This window comes from Chrysochloris asiatica, unplaced genomic scaffold, assembly GCF_000296735.1.
Source record: "Chrysochloris asiatica unplaced genomic scaffold, ChrAsi1.0 scaffold00252, whole genome shotgun sequence".
In the NCBI taxonomy this organism is placed as follows: Eukaryota; Metazoa; Chordata; class Mammalia; order Afrosoricida; family Chrysochloridae; genus Chrysochloris; species Chrysochloris asiatica.
The window spans coordinates 835,148-854,987 of record NW_006408770.1 but is presented as its reverse complement, the minus strand read 5'-3'; the positions used below and the strand labels follow the sequence as shown (position 1 = coordinate 854,987).

Sequence of the window (19,840 nt, the reverse complement as noted above, 5' to 3'; positions counted from 1 at the left end):
ATTCCTTTATATGTGGTTCAGAGTTCTGGGACCATCCCCTGAGGCTGCTTGGTCGGGTATTCTGTGCTGTTGTTGGCGGAGCTCTCTGCTATACATCCACCCGATCCGCCATCTTGTTTGTTCTCCTCTGCCATTAACTTTTAATGCAGTGTGGACTTAATCCTTCAAGTATCATCGGTTCTTCATCATATGATACTTCTTGAAATAATTAAACATCAACCTGTTTTTCTTTTGATTCAGTGACTCTATATACGTTCCATCTTTTTTTTTTTGAAGGCTTCTACATCATCAGTATTTTGCTCATAGAATCCTTCAGTATTGCAAGTCGAGGCTTCAAGTTTTTCTTCAGTCCTGTCAGCTTAGAAAGTACTGAGTGTGTTCTTCTTCCCTTTTGGTTTTGTAACTCCAAATCTTAGCACATTTTTCTATAATACTTTACTTTCTCCTCTCAAACTGCCCTTTGAAATTTTCTGTTCAGCTCTTTGACTTCCTCATTGCTTGCATTCACTTTAGCATCCCTATGCTGGAGAGCAAGTTTGGAGTCTCTTCTGACATTGATTTTGGTCTTTTCTTCTTTTCCTGTCTTTTTTAAAAAAAAAAATATTGTGAATTATGTGTTTACATGGGAAAACATCAGTTTTACATTCATCCTATCATATTTTGTTTCATTGCAATGATTGCAATCCACTCCAGGTTTCATTAGACAACCAAAGGGTACACCCCACAGACCTGCCCCCCAGCCGTCAGCACACAAACCCTCCCCCTCCTTGAGTCCAGTGTCCCTAGCCGCTCCATCTGTCCATGCCATAATCTCTGCCTCCATTTCTGGCGTTACTGCTTCTCTGGGTAGGGTCCTGCACTCCGCTCTTCTCACTTGGTGATCCCAGGGACTTCTGCTCCTGGACTGCAAAATCAATCACTCCCCTAATTTTGTTACAAAACATCACCTTTACATTTCCAACCCTCACAGTCAATCCTGATAGCAACCACAAGAGTCTTATCCCTATCTCCTTTCATTAGCCCAGTCCAAACAGATTGGAAACCATTCTGTGGAGATTCTACCTTCCCCTGCCCCGTCTGGAACTAGGCTCCCTCTTGAAAGGTTGTAAGCCAGTCACTTTTTGCTTTGTAGCTCCCCAACCCCCATTTTTGGTAACCAATGTCTAAGTTGCCCATCCTGTCAACCCTGTGTACTGAGGGGGTGGGAGTCATGTTCCCTGTAAAGATTTGTTCCCTTTTTTCAGCTACTACATCCAGTATAGGTAAAGTTCATCCAATTGTAGTGGGTTACTCTTTTTTTTTTTCCTCTTCTTTCTTCTTCTAGTCAAGTTCTGATCATCCAGCCATTGAAGCCAGGCCAAGTGTGTCCTATCTGCAAGTATGGGTGTTCTTGTGCATCTGCCCTCACTTCATATCAGCTGGATGCTTCACTCTCCACTGAAATCCTCTGTGGCCATGTCACTGTCTCTGGGCCCAGGAGTCCCCAGGTCTTGCCATACTGTTGGCCAACCAAGTCTCCACCTGGGTTCAAAGGAGTCTATTGAATGTGGTCAGGCTTAGCTCCCAACTTCACTGCTGTGTTCCCCCCTCTTCCCCTTTTCGGTGAACAACGTGGTCACCAGCCAGACTCATGTATTCCCCTTGAGTCTTAGTTTTGGAAGGGAGTTTTCTCTGAGGGGACCCGACCACTTGCCTTGATGGCTCCCGGGCAAACAGCTTGCTTATTCTTATAGTAGTCAATCAGGCTGCCATTATTCTTTTTTATTTTTCCTGCCGCTTTTTCTTTCTCGAAGTATCGTCTGTTCTTCTAGCCACATTAGGCTAGTCTACTTGTCCCTTCAAGTAGAAATTCCCAACCTCAAACTATTCTGGATGGGGTTCAGGATTCCACCTGTGGTCCTATGCAATGCAAAGTCTCCACAGGCAGCCTCTTTCACTGGGCAACCCTTTAAGGTATTGCAATCAGTTCTAGGCTGAAGACAGACTTACAAGTTTTCTATTGTGATGTTCCTTGCTATTCCTTTCTCTCCCCCTCAAGTGTCTATCTTAAAATGGTAGGCAATGGAAACCCAGATTCATAAGGCAGCCAAGCATCTTAACATTATGCCCCTCTTTTACCCATTCAAACCATGCCTCAATCCCTGTATCGCAGAGCCCTCTTGTTCCAAGGTTGTGCATACATCATCAATTACCTCTGACCCACTTAGCTCATGCCTAACTGTTTTCCCATCAGCCTCGGTCTTCCATTCCCCTCCCCCTTCTTGTGTATTGCCCCCCCCTCCTGGTCCCCTCCCAGGACCCAAGCTATCCTGTGTCTATTCCCTACCCTGTGCTCTATCTTCCCCTCTCTCCCCTCACCTCATCCCATACATACATGGTGATCCACAAATATATATATGTATTTTTTTTCCCCTTTTAGGATGGGTTCTTTTTCTTAATCTTTTACAATAATGATCGTATGCAGTATTTCTCCTTTTGTGACTACTAATTTCATTCAGCATAATGTCCTCAAGGTTCATCCATGTTAAGTGGTGGCTTGCAGCTTCCTTGTTATTCTTCAAGGTAGCATAATATTCCATTGTGTGTATGTACCACAGTTTGTTTATCTGATCAGTCAGACCTCTGAAATGGGAGTGTTCCTCTGATCCTGTTCCTTCTCCATCACAACCAAGATGGCTGCTCTGGAACCCGCTAGCAGCTGCATATCAGAAAATACCTCCTTCCTAGCTTCTGCAGATACCACTAGCAGTAATCTTTCAATCCGTCTAAAAATTCCTTTATATGTAGTTCAGAATTATGGGACTGTCCCTTGAACCTGCTTCATCCGATATTTTATATTATTACTGTTGGAGGTCTGCTCTGCACTTTTCCCTAATCTGCCATCAAGTCCTAACCATAATTCTTTTTTTTAAATGTTTTATTGTGTATTGAGTGATAATTTACATGGGGGAACATTAGTTTTACATTCAGTCTATCCTGTATTGTTTCATTGCCTTAGTTACCATCCCGTCCATGCATCATCCCCCCTCCCTGGGTCTCAACTCCCCAGGCACTCCATCTCTTCACGTTGTCCTCTCTGTCTTCATCTCAGGCCTCACTGCTTCTCTGGGTGGGGTCCTGCTCTCCATTCTGCTCTGTTGATGGTCCCAGGGCCCTCCGCTCCTAGACAGAAAGGTTAGTCACTCCCCTTCTTGCTATAAAATATCTACCTTTCCATTTCCAGTCCTCACAATCAGTCCTGGTACAATTTTCACTATTGCATCACATGAGACCCGTCTGCATTTCTTTTCATCAGCCCTTCCTAGACAGGTTGGATACTATTCACTGCCATTATCCTCCCCACCCTGTGGATCTAGGTTCCCTCTTGAAAGCTTGTAAGCCAGTCACTTCTTACCTTTGCATCCCTCCCCCCATTTTGGGTAGTCAATGTTCAAGTTGCCCATACCTTTCCATTCTTTGTGTGAAGGGGGTGGGGATAATTCTTGTAGCCGGGAATTTTTTACTCTTTTGAGCTACTGCAGTTTTAAGTGTAGGTTCAGTTCATCAAGTTGTATCAGATGCCACTTTTTTTTTTTTCCTCTTCCTTCTTCCTTGGGTTGAGTTCTGTTCATCCAGTCATTGAAGCCAGGTCATGTGGGTTACTTCCAACCTTGTTCTTCTTCTGAAGCAGTGCTTTGCCTATCCTGGGTCTGTTTCCTTTTCATATAGCTTGTAATTGTTTTTTCCATCTCTTTGAAAAATGTCGTTGGAATCTGGATTGGGACTGCATTGTATGTGTAAATTGCTTTCCGCAGTATTGACATTTTCATGATGTTAAATCTTCCCATCCAGGAACGTGGTATATTCTTCCCTTTTGTAAATCTCTTTTGGTTTCTTGTAGTAGTGTTTTGTACTTTTCTTTGTTTAGGTCTTTTGTTTCTCTGGTTATGTTTATTCCTAAATATTTCATCCTTTGGTTAGCTATTGTAAATGGTATTGCTTTCCTAATGTCCTTTTTAGTGCTGTCATTGTTACTATAAAGGAATCCAACTGATTTTTGTATGTTTATCTTATACCCTGCCACTTTGCTGAGTCTTCCTGTGAGGTCTAGTAGCTTTTTTAACTGAGTCTTTGGGGTTTTCTATGTATTGTTGTTGTTGTTGTTGTGTGCCATGGAGTCGGTTCCAACTCATAGCGACCCTACACAGGGTTTTCAAGGCTGTAAATCTTTACAGGAGCAGACTGCCTCATCTTTCTCCTGCGGAACCGCTGGTAATTTCGAACTGAGATCATATCATCTGCAGAGAGCGTTTTATTTCCTCTTTCCAATTTGGATGCCTTTAATTTCTCTATCTTGCTGTATAGCTCTGGCTAAGATTTCCAGCACAATATTGAATAGGAGTGGTGACGAAGGGCATCCTTGTCTGGTTCCCATTTGCAGAGGGAAGGCTTTCAGTTTCTCTTCATTAAGAGTAATTTAGGCTGTTGGTTTTGTATATATGCTCTTAATTACGTTGAACAATTTTCCTTCAGTTCCCACTTTGTTGAGTGTTTTTATCAGGAATGGATGTTTGTTTTTGTCAAATGCCTTTTCTGCATCAATTGATATGCTCATGTGGCTCTTTTTCTTTTTCTTATTTATATGGTGGATTACACTGATTGTTTTTCTAATGTTGTACCATCCTTGCATTCCTTTTATGAAACCTACTTGGTCATGATGTATTATTTGTTTGATGTGCTGTTGGATTCTGTTGTCTAGGATTTTGTTGAGAATGCTTGCGTTTATGCTCATGAGGAATATTGGTCTATAATTTTCTTTCTTAGAGATGTCCTTCCCTGGTTTGATATAAGGGTTATGCTTGGTTCTTAAAAAGTATTAGGAAGTTTTCCGTCCTCGTCTATATTTTGGAATAATTTGAGTAGAATTGGTGACAGCTCTTTCCTGAATGTTTGGTAGAACTTACCAGTGAAGCCATCTGGGCTTGGACTTTTTTGGTTGGGAGGTTTTTAATGACCTGATCAATTTCTTCTTTTGTTATGGGTCTGTTCAAGTTTTCTGCTTCACTCTGTGTAAGATTTGGTAGGTCGTGGTTATCTAAAAATGTATCCATTTGGTAGGTCACGGTTATCTAAAAATGTATCCATCTCTTCTATGTTTTCGAATTTGTTGAAGTACAACTCTTCATAGTATTTTGTTATTATCCGTTTGATCATGTTTGGTTCTGTTGTGACATCGCCCATGTGGTTTCTAATGCGAGTTATTTGTGTTTTCTCCCTCTTTTCTTTTGCTACATTTGCCAATGGTTTGTCAGTTTTATTAATCTTTTCAAAAAAACCAGCTTCTTGTCCTGTTGATTCTTTCTAGTTTTCTGTTTTCGGTCTCATTTATATTCTGCTCTGATCTTTTTTTATTTCTATTCTTTTTGTTATTGTAGTTTCCCTCTGTTGGTCTTTTTCTAATTGTTGGAAATCCTGTGTTAATGTGTTAAATTTGGTTCTTTCTTCTTTTTGGATGTGTGCATTTATCGCAATAAATTGTCCTCTTAGCACTGCTTTCACTGTGTCCCAGAGATTTTGCTATGTTGTGTTTCTGTTCTCATTTGTTTCTAGGAACTTTGTGAATTCACCTTTAATTTCTTCTTTTACCCAGTCACTTTTCAGCAGTATGTTATTCAATTTCCATACATTCGACTCTATTTCCATGGTCTTCTTATTGTTGATTTCTGGTTTTATAGCATTGTGCTCTGAAAAGATGCTTTGTAGTATTTTGATGTTTGTAAATTTATGGAGGTGTGCTTTGTGGCCTAATACATGGTCTATTCTGGAGAATGTTCCATGTGCACTGCTAAAGAATGTGTATTATGCTGTTGTTCGGTTGAATACTCTATACAGGTCTATGAGGTCATGTTGGTTGATTATGCTGTTTAGTTCTTCTGTAACTGTTGAATTTCTTTCTGGTTGTTCTGTCCCGTTTCGAAAGTGGTGTATTAAAATCTCCCTCTATAATTGTAGATTTGTCTCTTTCTTTTTTCAATTCTAGTAGTGTTTGCTTCATATATCTTGGTGCTCTTTCATTGGGAGCATAGATATTTATTATGGTTATGTCATCATGCTCTATTGGCCCTTCGATAGTGCCCTTCTTTCTCTTATGGTGGTTTTTGTCTCAAAGTTTACTTTCTCAGAGTAGTATTGCCACTCCTTGTTTATTATTGCAGTTAGCTTGGTATATTTTGTTCTATCCTTTAACTTTTAGTCTTTTTTTGGCTTTTTGTGTAAGGTGTGTCTCTTGCAGGCAGCGTATTGAAGGGTCTTGTTCTCTTATCCATTCTGCCACTCTCTGTCTCTTCACTGGTACATTTAATCCATTGACATACATTGTAATTATCGATAGGTATGAATTAATTTTTGCCATTTTGTTAATTTTTTGGTAGTGCTGTTCGTTCCTTTGTTCTGCATGCCTTCTTGTGCTGAGTTTGTGTTATTTTTTTGTGCTATTTCTTGTTGGTTTCTTCTTAGTTTTCATGTTTCCTTAGTTTGCTTGGGTATTCATCTTCATGATAAGTTGTGAAGTATTAACTTTCTTTGGTGTTACCCTATAGTCTATTATCTTTTCCCTCCATTTAAGACAGTCTATTGTATCCTGTAATCTACCTGACCTCCTCACTACCTGGATTTCTGTTCCTAATTTTTCCCTTCTTTGACATTGTTATTATTTTGATCTTTGATTGACCTCTCAGGTCCTCTGAATTTGTTATTGTAATTTTGTTCTGTTCTGGACTCTGCTGTCTGTCATCTTGAGTTTTAGGTGGTTTTTCCATGCCTGTCAATCTCTGGTTGTTGTCTGTTCTTGTTTTTCAATCCAAAGAACTCTCTTTAGGATGGTTTGAAGTGCTAGATTCCCATTGAGAAAATCTCATAGCTTATGTTTATCCTGGAATGTTTTGATTGCACTGTCGTATTTGACAGTTTTGCTTGATAAATGATTCTTGGTGGGCAGTTTTGTTTTTTTTTTTTTCTTTTAGGGTTTTATATATGTCTCCCCATTGCCTTCTTGCTTGCATGGTTTCTGCTGAGAAGTCAGATTAATCTGATTGCGCTTGCCTGTGTAAGTAACACTTCTCTTTTTCCTGGCTGCTTTTAGGATTCCCCCCTTGTCTTTGATTTTGGAGAGCTTGATTATTATATGTGTTGGTGACTTTCTTTTGGGGTCTAAGTCATTCCTCTTCATGTTATGTAGCATGAATCTTAGATGCTCTTCAGATTTTTTTATCCTTTTTTCTGCTTGCTCATCTACCTTAGCAGTATTGAGCGATTTGTCTTCCAGCTCACTAGTTCTGGCTTCATTCTCTTCAGTTCTGCTCCTTTCCCTTTTTAGTGTATTGTCCATTTCTGACATTTTATTATTAATCATCTGGACCACTTTTTGCAGGTTTTGAATTGTTTCCTATGCTGTATCAATCTTGTTTGATTGCTCTTGCAGTACTTTCCTGACTTCTTACTTGTTTTCCTCCACCCATTTTTGAAGCATTTGAATTTGTTTCCATATCATGCTTCTGAATTCCTTCTTAGTCAAATTCAAAGTCTGCTGTTCCTCTTCTGGAATGCATTTATTTGTCTCAGTTACTCTTTTTCTGTTTTTTGGACATGTTTTGAGACCTTTTGTTGTGGGTTTTTTTTGTCATTTTCTGTAGTTAGATGCATTTTTAATGCTTAAATGAATGTTTGTTGCTGTGTTGTTAAGCTTACTGAGTGTCTCCTGTTGGTTATGATCAGGAGATAGGCTTCCCTTTTCACATGTAATGCCTAGCAGCTGTTACTGGCTCTTGTCTCAATGGTGGAATATTATGGGGTATGCTTATAGCTTGGCTATATGGCCACAATTGCTGTCTTTTCTTGAGTAACGTAGGGTGGAAAAGCTCCCACCTCCAGGAAAAAAAGTGTGATCAAAAGGACCAAAAACAGAAGCAATATAAAAGCAGAGACAAAAACCACCACTCTAAAACAAAAATAAAACCGTAGCCGACTGGCCAGTCTCCTTTTCTGCGCTGGTAGTGTACGTGCACCGTAGAAACCGCCAGCAAAGGGTGTCTCCTCAGGCCCCTCCTCTAGTCACCACCATAGAGGTGTGCAGATAGATAGTGAGACTTTAATGGGAGAAACATTGTCTACTATTTTTGTCTCTGAAGGTTAGTTAGGCATCTGCTTGTGCACAGTGTAATTCTCAAAATAGTTGCTTCCTGTGTGGGTATTTGGTGTTAGCTCTTGCCTTTTATGTTAGGGTTTTACAGAGTGTTCATAGGGTTTGTCTGTCTGGCCAGACCTGCTTTTTCTTTCCGGGTAGGCAGGAGTAAAGGGTCCCACACAAATTAACTTTCGGGCTGGGTCCCAGAGTCAGATGTCATAAGCAGCTGTCAAAGATTCAGCCCGTGGGACCAATATGGCTCCTCCTGTCCTGCCGTGTGAAAACTGTGGGCTCAACGCTGGACCCTTTTAGGGTGCGTACCCACGCATCTGAAGGCATCCGGCCTGAGCAGAGAAGGCATGACAGGGAAGAGGAAGAAAAAATGTATACAATCTCCCCACACCTCTTTTTGCAAATGTTGCTGCACTGGTTTTAGCGCTGGTTCACTGTGTTGTTCCGGCTTTGGCCCCGCACTCGGAACTCAGCCCAGGCAGGTTGCTGCAGAGTTTGTCCCGTGTCCTGATCGATTCCTAAATCAACAATATTATTTTCCTTTATACAATGGTTTTTCCACCAGTGGAAACAGCTCTGAAGCTGTTCTGTGAAATACCTTCTCTGGCTTTTCAACCCCATCCCCCACGGAGCCTGTCCTACCTGACTCTGCTTCTGCGCCTCCAAAACCGAAGTTTTCCTGTCTTTTTAATGGCCATTTGCTTACTTCCTGTATCCCACAGCTCTTCTGTTAGCTCTTCATTAGTGTCTAATGCATTAAATCTGTTCTTGAAATGGTCTCTGAATTCAGGTGGCATATGTTCAAGGTCATATTTTGGTTCTTGTAGACTTTAATTTTCTTTAGTTTCAGCTTGAACTGGTTCCACAGTCAGCACATTGTTCTCGTTGTGTTGTGCTTTTCCACCAACTATTCCCATATTGTTGTTGTTGCTGTTAAGTGCTGTCAAATCGATTCTGACCAACAGCGACCCACAGCGACCCTTTATAGGGTTTCCAAGGAGCAGCTGGTAAGCTTGAACCACCAAATTTGCAGTTCAAACGACTTTGCAGTCTGATGCATTAGCCCACAGCGCCACACCAGGACTCCGACTCATCCCATAGATATAGTCAATTTGATTCCTGCAATGTTTTTAATGTATCCCATCTGGTGAGGTTCATATGTATAATTGCCTTTTTTATTGTTTTAACAAGGTGTTTACAATTAATAAGTCATTGGTTTTGTAAATTTCTATCATGAATTATTGTGAATTGAGTGAGTGAAAGTTTACAGGGCAGCTCATCAACCTTACATCCAGCAAATCATTGCAATGATTACAATCCCTTCCATGCATCACCAGCTAACAGTGTTTACCTCTATTACCTTTTTTTTTTATGTACACTTATCACATTGAAAATAAATATTTGTTTAAATGTCTAAAGGTCACATTTTGCAAGCCAGCCTCCTGCCCACAGGCACACTGCCTTTCTCAGTCCATGTGCCTATGGTCCTCTTCCAGCCTCAGTTCTATCACCAACGTCCTATTTTCCAACTACTGATCCTTCCTATTTGTTTGTAGCCTTCACATTCTAATCACCAGTAGTCATCAATGCATTTTTATTACACATTTGATCAGAGAAGTTGGAAAGTTCTTCATTTCATCATCATTGGCTTTAGTGGGTGGTGCCTGAACTTGAATAATAATGGTATCAACTGCTCTTCCTTCTACAGGGTCACTCTGAGTCAGAACTGACTTGATGGCACTTAACAACAACAATGCTTAACTTTACAGCTAGAAATCTATCTTAAAGACGTTAAAACATGGGTGCACATTGACATACATACAATTATATTTCCTTGCAATATTGTTATTGCAAAAATTAGAAATCAAATAATGTCCATTAGTTTTGAATGGAAAAATGAATTGTGGTAGTATGGAATAAATAGTCATTGAAAAGAATTAGTTGCAGATGTCTGTTATTGTGATGAGCCATTCTCTAAAATATTTTAAATAAAATAAATAGGCAGGATATGTATATAGCAGCCCTGCTTGTGTTGAAATATGTATGTCTTTCTGCATATGAATGCATAGAAAAAATGTGTAGAATAATGCACAACAATATAATCTGTTACCTCTTGGAAGGGAAATGGGATTGCAGGGATAAAGGATTAATTAAAAGGGACTGTCATGTGTTGCTCATTATGCCTCTATTTAAAATATTAAATTATGAACTTGCATGTATATATGTTGTTGTTATAAATGTATATATGTATAAACATCTTCTAGGATGCTGTCCTCTTCCATAATACTATATACTACAACCTCCTATATGGGAACATCAGTGCTTCACCTGAGGAAGTATACGCAGTGGCAAAATTAGCTGGACTACATGATGCAGTTCTTCGAATGCCACGTGGATATGATACTGAAGTAGGGGAACGAGGACTCAAGCTTTCAGGTAATCAAAGTCTTTAGAGCTACCTGCCACTTGTATAAGGAGCATGGTAATGCTGTGGGTTTGGCATTGAGCTGCCCACCCCTAGGAGAATGATACAATTGTTTGTTTCCATAAAAACTTATTCTTGGAAAATTTGTATAGCAATACTGAGTCAGAATGTCCTCAATAGCAGTGGATTTTACCACTTACATAATTCCTTTAAACTCTTAACGTGTCAGAGCCATTTTTTTTTTAATGTAATGGCTTGAGTTTAAATCTAGTACTGTGCATTTGCTCTAGAGGGATATCTTGTTCAGGATTAAATTGTGTCTCCCTCACTCTTACCCCTAGATATGTATCAAATTGATTAGGCCATGATTCTTAGTATTATCTTCCATTTTGTTATCTGATATAATTCTCTTTTGTGCTCTAAATCCTAACCACTACAATGTAAATAAGGCAGGATTGTTATTGTTGTTGTTAAGTGCCGTCAAGTCAGTCTGGCCCATAGCGAGCTTGTATAGGGTTTCTAAGGAGTGACTGGTGAGCTTGAACCACCGACCTTGTAGTTGAAACTGATTGTGCAGTGCAGCGCATTAACCCACAGCACCACACCAGAACTCCAAGGCAGAATTGTTGTGTGCCGTCAAGTCGGTTCTGACTCACAGCGACCTTGTATTGGGTTTCCGAGGAGCGGCTGGTGAGTCTGAACCACCGACCTTGAGTTTGAGTGCTTATCCTATGGCACCACACCGGGACTAGAAACAGTAAATTGGTAATGAGGAAGAATGCAATCTGCAGTTCTATCATGAATAAAGTAACAAATCAAGATGAAACAAGTAAGCCGAGAGATAGGAACCTACTACAACCAAGAAAGAAGATGCAGGAATGAGTGTATACTTTGGACCCATTATTCTTGCTCTGAGAACCTACTGGACCCAGGGGAAGGTTCATGCCAAGACACATGGAGATCTCCAAGGAACACTCAACTCACAGATGTTGAAAGGAGACATGGACCTTCTCCCAGAGATGACAAAGTGAAAGGCTTCTCCTAGACTGGTGCCTTGCGTTCAGACTTCTAGTCTTCTGAGAAAATGAATTTTTGTTTGTTAAAGCCATCCATTTTTGTTATTTCTGTTATAAGTTCAACATATTAGCAGTAACTACTTTTTTTTTTTTTAAGAATGGAAATTTGTACAGTATTTTTTTTTTATTATAAAAATGCACACATAACAAAGATTGTCAGGGAGTCATTCCTTGGCTCTACTTGCATTCAGCACTTGCTCTTAAGCAGCTTTCTTGGCTTTTACTATCTTGACAAGTTCCTTGTATCGCTTCATGCAGACTTTCTTTGTCCTACCAGGCACTGCTTCTGCTATTTTCTCCCATCTTTCAGGAGTATTTACTGGGTATGTTTTCAAAGCTTGTTTCAAAAACTTCTGTTGTCCAAGGGGTGATATCTGTGCATGGACCTACTTCAAACCGTTCTGAAGGTGTTGCATTGTCTGCTTGTGGTACCACTCCATGTTCCTTTTAAAATTTATCAAAAGCCTTCTTGTTTATGTCATCTTTTTGATGAGGGTCAAGTTTTCGCAAACTCTGCTTTGCCAATAACATCTTTGGCAGTTCTCTTGACTCCAGAAGAAGAATATTATGTTCATGTAATTGGCAGTGACTTCCCACCTTGAATTTGTTCCAGCAGGGAAGAGGTTCACAGATTTAATGAGTAACTGCAGATCATCTTATGACCAATTTTTACCACAGTTCCTACATCTGCCAGTTGATTTCTCAGCATTCTTAGATGCTTGTTGCGTTCGAGCCTCAACTTCCTCTTTTTCTTTTCTGATTTTTTCATTTATCTCTTCTGTTTTTCCAGAGCAGCCTTTCCTGCTTCTTGAATAGATGATGTGAGTGTTTCATTCAAGCACTGCAAGCTTGTTAGTTCAAGTCAATCACAAAATTTTTCCACTTCTTCCATCATTTTAAACCACTCCACCTCATTGTCAGAAAAGTGATTCCAAGTCTTGCATAAATTTAGAAGTTTTTGTCTTTCCCTCTTAATGGCTTTTTTTCTGAATATCTTTCTCCTTCTTTGCCAATAATGCTTGCTGTCTAACTTCTTTCTCTTTAGCTAATTGAGCAGCTTCTAATTCAGCTTGTCTTTGCTTTTCCTTAGCTTCTTTTTCCTTCTGTTAGGCATCTGCTTTTGCTTTCTTCTCTGCTTCTGTCATGGCTTTTTCTTCTTCCTTGAATTTTTTTATTCTTGGATCACAGCTATATGCATTATCAACCAGTGTTCTTATTCTGTTCATTTCTTCTTTTTTCCCTTGTGCCCTTGTTGCTCTGTTCTGTTTTTCAATCCATCTTCTCTCATCATGACATTCTACTTTTTCTTTTTCTTTTTCATCTAAATAAGAAAACTCTCCATGAATCAAAATTATACCAGAAGGAGTAAAATGCATCTATATTTTCAAATGATGAATTCATATCACCAAGTTTAGGAACAGTTTTTTTTGTTTTTTTTTTTTTAATTTGACCACCTGGAATTCCTTTCAAACACTGGAGGGAAACACTTCGAAATAATTGTCTTTTGCTTCACTTTTGGAAGGAACTGAATTATCAAAAGTAGGATCTACACTGTTAAATGCTTGTCTTTTCACTGGCTCAGACAACATTTCATAAGTTTAGTTATGCAGGTGAATTAGTCATTATCCCCTTCTTTACTTGGCTCACCAGACGCTTTCCGTTTGTCTGGGTGATGTTTTAAAACCAGTGCTTTATGAGCTGCTTTGATCTGTCTCTGTGTAGCTTTGTATCTACATGACCAAGTCCAAGAACTACATAATGATCCTGGTTCCAAGGTCAGAGCATGGGTGATGGCGGTGCCTTGGCCGTCCACAGAGCTCAGTAGGAGCAGCATGATAGCGCTGGGTCCAGCACCACTGATGCAGCGATTCACATCCCAGGCTGAGGGGGTTTAGCATTTCCCTTCAGCTCTACCAGTCTGAGCCTCGTGCCTAGGCTCTACTACGCCCAAGAACTGGTTCCTAGAATTAACTACTTTTGATTGCATTTAATTTTCTTCACTTGCAACTACAAATTTTAAAGATGCTTCATAGTAAGTTACTGATATATGTTGCAATCAGTGTTAACTTGTTATTCATGTTTTTTATATTAACAAAAACCAAGGTCATTTTTCATGAACTTGTGAGTGTTGTGCTCACATGTTAACTCAGTTTGACTTGTAGCAACCCTGTGCACAACAGAAGGAAACACTTCCTGGTCCTGCATCATCCTCAAAATTATTGGTACCTTTTGATCTATTGCTGCTGCCACTGTGTCAGTCCACTTGATGGGGGTCTTTCTCCAAACCTCCACTTTACCGAACATAATGTCCTTCTCCAGAGACTAGCCACTCCCGAAAACATGTCTGAAACATGAGAGATTGAAGTCTCGCCCTCCAGGATTCTGAGAAGCATTCTGGTTGTACTTCTTCCAACACAGATTTGGTTGTTCTTCTAGCAACCCATGATGCTTTTGATATTCTTCCCTAACACCAGAATCCAAATGCTTTCATTCTTCTGTGGTCTCCCCTTACTCAGTGGCCAACTTTCACACGCATATGAGGCTATTGTAAATACCATGACTTGGATCAGGCATACCTTAATCTTCAAGCTGACAGCTTTGCTCCTTAGCACTTTAAAGAAGTCTTGAGCAACAGATTTGCCTAATGTAATACATTGTTTGATTTCTTGATTGCTGCTTCCAAGAGTGCTTTGATTGTAGATACAACAAGTTGAAGCCTTTGACAACTTCGATCTTTCTCAATTTGTCATTGATCTAGTTGCGAGGACTTCTGTTTTCTTTACGTTGAGGTGCAGCCCATACTGACAGCTGTAGTCTTGATCTTCATTGGTAAATATTTTAAGTCCTTTTCACTTTCAGCAAACAAGATTGTTGCATCTGCATATAGCAGGTTGTTGAGACTTCCTCCAGTCCTGATACCATCATTGTATCATTTGCTCAGCATACAGATTAAGTATGGTGAAAGGATACAACCCTAGCACACAACTTTCCTGATTTTAAATCACTCAGTATCCACTTATTCTGTTCTAACAACTGCATCTTGGTCTGTGTAAACATTCCTCATGAGCACAATTAAATATTCTGGAATACCCATTCTTCACAGTGTTATCCATAGTTTGTCATGCTCTACATAGTTGAAAGCCGTTGAATAATCAATAAAGTACACGTAAGCATCTTTCTGGTATTCTCTGCTTTCAGCCAAAATCATCTTACATCAGCAGTGATATCCCTGGTTTCATATCCTTTTCTGAATCCAGCTTGAATTTCTGACAGTATTGTTACAATTGCTTTTTAATTATATTCAGCAAATTTTAGTTTCATATGGTATTGATGGTATTTTCCAATGATTTCCACATTCTGTTGGGTCATCTTTCTTTGGAATGGGCACAAATATGGATGTGTTTCAATATGTGGGCCATATAGCTGTCTTCCAAATTTCTTGGCATAGACGAGTGTGTGTTCCTAGTGCTGCATCAGTTTGTTGAAAATATTTCAATTTGTGTTCCATCAATTCCTGGAGCTTTCTTTTTCACCAGTGCTGTCAGTGCAGCTTGGACTTTTTTCTTAAGTACTATTGGTTTTTGATCATATGCTACATCTTGAAATGGTTGAACATCAACCAGTTCTTTTTGGTACAGTGTTCTTGTCAGTACTGCAAGGCAAGGCTTGAATTTTTTCTTCAGTTCTTTCAGCTTGAGAAATGTTATGCGTATTCTTTTGGTTTTCTGTTTGCAGGTCTTACTAGTGAGGGTAAGGAGAATTAATTTGATAGTAAATATTGTATCTCTTATAATTTCCTAGGTCATTAGAAGATGTTTTTAATATGAGGGTAGGTCATAAAGTGTTCCAACTAGAGTTTCAATTCATAACATGTACAAGTTTATTCCAAGCAAAATGTATTTGAACATATCTCTGTGATAAGTGGATGATTATGGACAAATTTTCTCAGTAATGCACTTGTCTCAGTGCTACTAGAGTCTCTACAAAAAACGAGAGATGCTTTTTGCATCATGTAAAAAATCTATTTTGAGATCAAGGCTAATGTCAGGTTTTTAAGAAAACTCAAGTGGTTATATTCCCAAATTATGGAGGCTTTGTTAAGGTGGGTGCAAACATTTTAAATAAGATTGGGAAGACCTCAAAAATGAGCCAATAGAAGGAAGACTGTCAACCTCGACAAATGAAGAAAAGAAACTATGGTTGAAGTGAACATCATAGCCTCAGAAAATGTTCAGCTCAAAGGATGCCAGAAGCCCATCTATTAATCTTTAAAGCATGATTAAAGCTATAATAAAGTCAATTTTGGAGCTCTGGTAGCGTAGTGGTTACGAATCGGGCTGCGAACCTTAAGGTCAGCGGTTCGAAACTACCAGCCGCTCCGCGGGAGAAAGATGAGGCTTTCTACTCCCGTAAGGATTTACACCCTCGGAAACCCTGTACAGGGTCGCTATGGGTCGGAACCGACTCGACGGCACTTAACAACAACAACAAAGTCAATTTTATGGCGTTGGATATAACCAATATGAACAAGGACTAATCAAAACTGATCTGTGAGCCATAAAGACACGAAGTGACTGGCTTAAACACGTTTTCAAGAAGGAGTTTAGTTTCAGAGTTTGAGGAGGACGGTAGAATCCCCACTGAATAATTTTCCTTTTGTTTAAATGGGTCTGGTGAAAGGAGATGGGGATCAGATTCATTTGATTCAATAGTCAGTAATTTTATCATACCTAATTGCATTTGTCACAACTGTAAAGGTAGAAGTTGTGTAACAAAAAAGGAGGAGAGTGTTAGTTAATCTTATATTCCAGGAACAGAGAACCCTAGGACTATCAAGAGAGAAGAACATTAATAAAAACCAAATTCTTGTTGATACAGTCACCGTAAATAAAGTAAATTTCCAATACTTGGAAAAGAAAAAAGAGAGAATAGAGCACGAACTGAACGTGCAGCCCTAACCAGAGGAGCAGTGACACCAGAGATGGAGGCAGAGGTGATGGCATGAATGGTGGATAGAGCAGCTAAGGACTCTAGACTCATGGAAAGAGAAAGGCTGTGTGTGGGCGGCCAGGAGGCTGGCTTCTAGACTGTGCCCTTTGGGTTTTTAAGTGATTATATATTCCTGTGAGGTTTTTTTTTTTCCCCACATCAAAAAAAGGTGTGGGGGGGGGGGCTTTCTTGATAGCAGAAACAATCTGTAGTTTTGGGGGGAGAAGGAAATGATACATGCACTAGAGGGTAAACACGCGTTGACATGGGTAACAGGGTAGGCAATATACAACAGGAGGGAGGTTGGCAGAGGAAAGATGGAGGTGGCAGTAGACACAGGGAGGAATGCAGTGGTAAAAGTGAATAAAGGTAAGTGCTGTTAACTGTTGGTGCATGGAAGGGATTGCAACCATGTAATGAAGCAAAGTGTATGATTTGTTGAATGTAAAACTGATGATCTGCTCTCTAAACCTTCACTCAATTGAAGAACACAGAATTCTTTGGAGTTAGATGGAATCATGACCTTCAGAAGGGGATAGACCTAGATATAGGATATGTTGAGAATCAGTAGCTTTACATTTCATTATTTTTGTTTAATAAAGGTTTCTATGATTTTGTAGCAATATTTATTGAGTTACCTTCATACTTTGTTGTTGATAGGTGCCATTGAGTGTGTTCCAACTCATGATAACCATATGAGCAACAGAATTAAACATTGCCTGGTCTTACACCATCCTTACAATTGTCACTATGTTCGAACCCATTGTTTCTGCCACTGTGTCAGTCTATCTTGTTGGGGCTCTTCCTCTTTTTTGTTGACCTTCCCATATACCAAGTGTGGGGTCCTTCTCTAGGGACTGATCTCATGATAATATGTTCAAAGAATGAGAAATGAAGTCTTCCCCATCCTCACTTCTAAGGAACATTTTCACTGTACTTCTTCCAAGACAGACTTGTTCATTCTGGCAGTTCATGGTATTTTACTGCTGTTTTTGTTAGGTGCCATTAAGTTGGTTCAAATTTATAGCAACCCTAGGCACAACAGAACAAAAAGCTACCTGGTACTGAACTGTCCTAACAGTTGTTGCTACACTTGAACCCATTGCTGATGCCTTTGTGCCAATCCATCTCACTGGGGGTCTTCCTCTTTTTCGCTGATCCTCCACTTTACCAAGCATAATATTGTTCTCCAGGGACTGGTTCCTCCCTGATAACATATCTGAAGTATGAAAGACAAAATCTCGCCATCCTTGTTTTTAAGGAACATTCTAGCTGAACTTCTTCCAATACAGTTTTGTTTTTTCTTCTGGAAGTTCATGGTGCTTTTAATATTATTCTCAAACACCATAACTAAAATACTTCTTCTATGGTCTTATTATTATTTATTGTCCAACTTTCTCATGCATAGGATACAATTGAAAGCACTATAGCTTGAGTTAGGTGTGCCTTAGTCCTCAAATTGATATCGTTGCTCTTGAACATTTGAAAGAGGTCTTGTGCAACAATTTTGCTTAATGCAATACGTCATTTGATTTTACAAGTAAGGTTGTATCATCTGCATATTGCAGATTGTTAATGAGTCTTCCTCCATACTTGATGATACGTTCTTCTTCGTATAATATAGTTTTCTTGGATTATTTGTTCAGTTTACGAATTGAATACATATGGAAAGGATCCTACCTTGCCTCATACTTTGCCTGATATAAAACCATTCAATATCCCCTTGTTTTGTTCTAACAACTGTGTGACTTAATTTTGTTGGGGGTCTCACTTTTTCATGACCTTCCACTTTACCACGCATGATATCCTTCTCCAGGGACTGATCCCCCCTGGCAAAATATTCAAAGAATAAGAGACTAATTCTAGCAATTCTGTTGATGTACTGCTGCAATTGTTTTTAATCTATCTTCAGCAAAGGTTTGCTTGCTTGTGATATTCATGATATTGTTCAGTGATTTCCGCAGTTCGTTGGGTTTTCTTTCTTTGGAATGAGCACAAATATGGATCTCTTCTAGTCAGTCTCCCAGGTAGATAGCTGTCTTCCTATTTTCTTGACATATACTAATGAGTGCCTCTAGCACTGTGTTAATTAATTTGGATTCCATCTATTCATGAAGCCTTGTTTTTCACCAATACCTTTCAGTGCAGCTTTGACTTCTTCCTTCAGTGCCATCTGTTCTTGATCATATGCTGCCTGTTAAAATTGTTGAACATTGAACATTTCTTTTTGGTTCGGGGACTATGAATTTCTTCCGTCTTCTTTGAATGTTTCCTGCATCATTCAGTATTTTGCCCACTGTTGTTGTTAAGTGCTGTCAAGTCAGTTCTGACCCATAGCGATCCTTATAGGATTTCCAAGGAACAGCTGGTAAGCTTGAACCGCCAACCTTTGCAACTTTGCAAAGCAACTTTGCAGTCCAGCACATTAACCCACAGTGCCACACCAGGATTCCAAAGAGAGTCGGTGCCCACAGAATCCTTCAGTATTACAACCCAAGTCCTCAATTTCCCCCCTCCCCCAATTCTTTCATCTTTGTACTTGATCCTCATAACTGTTATATTATTCCTTAAAATGAAGTCCATTTTCATGTTTTTGTTGGTTCATTGGTTACATAAATTTTGGAAGTTATGCATACCCATTTCTTTTTATGTATTAAGAGATTGCTAGCAAATAATCCAAGAAGCTGGGTTACCTGAAGAAAAACGTGGCTTCAAGATTGGAAGAAGACTCATTAACAACCTGTGATATGTAGATGATACAGCCTTGTTTGCTGAAAGTGAAGAGGACTTAAAACATTAACTGATGAAGATCAAAGAGCACAGCCTTCGGTATGGATTACATCTCAATGTAAAGAAAACAAAAATCCTTACCACTGGACCAATAAACAACATTCTTATCAACGTTCTTCTTGGATCAACTATCAACATTCACAGAAGTAGCAGTCAAGAAATCAGATGACATATTGCATAAGGCACATCTGCTGCACAAGACCTTTTTAGAGTGTTGAGCAAAGATGTCAGCTTGAGGACTAAGGTAAGCCTGACCAAAGCATGGTATTTTCAGTAACCTCATATGCATGTGAAAGCTGGACAGTGAATAAGGAAGATCGTAGAAGAATTGATGCTTTGAGTTATGGTGTTGGAGGAGAATATTGAAAGTGCCATGTGCCAAAGGAA

At 39.4% G+C, this 19,840-nt stretch overlaps 1 protein-coding gene and 1 pseudogene across 3 annotated transcripts in view; one reads left to right on the top strand and one right to left on the bottom strand.

Annotated features, from left to right (window-relative positions):
- Positions 1 to 19,840, top strand: part of ABCB7 (ATP-binding cassette, sub-family B (MDR/TAP), member 7) — a 182,522-nt gene that overhangs the window by 147,313 nt on the left and 15,369 nt on the right. For all 3 annotated transcript variants that reach the window (XM_006873729.1, XM_006873728.1, XM_006873730.1), the window contains one exon: positions 10,438 to 10,609. In XM_006873729.1, the coding sequence (XP_006873791.1) occupies positions 10,438 to 10,609 (172 nt within the window). The remainder of the gene's footprint in view (positions 1 to 10,437; positions 10,610 to 19,840) is intronic.
- On the bottom strand, positions 11,839 to 18,464 carry LOC102837668 (annotated as a pseudogene).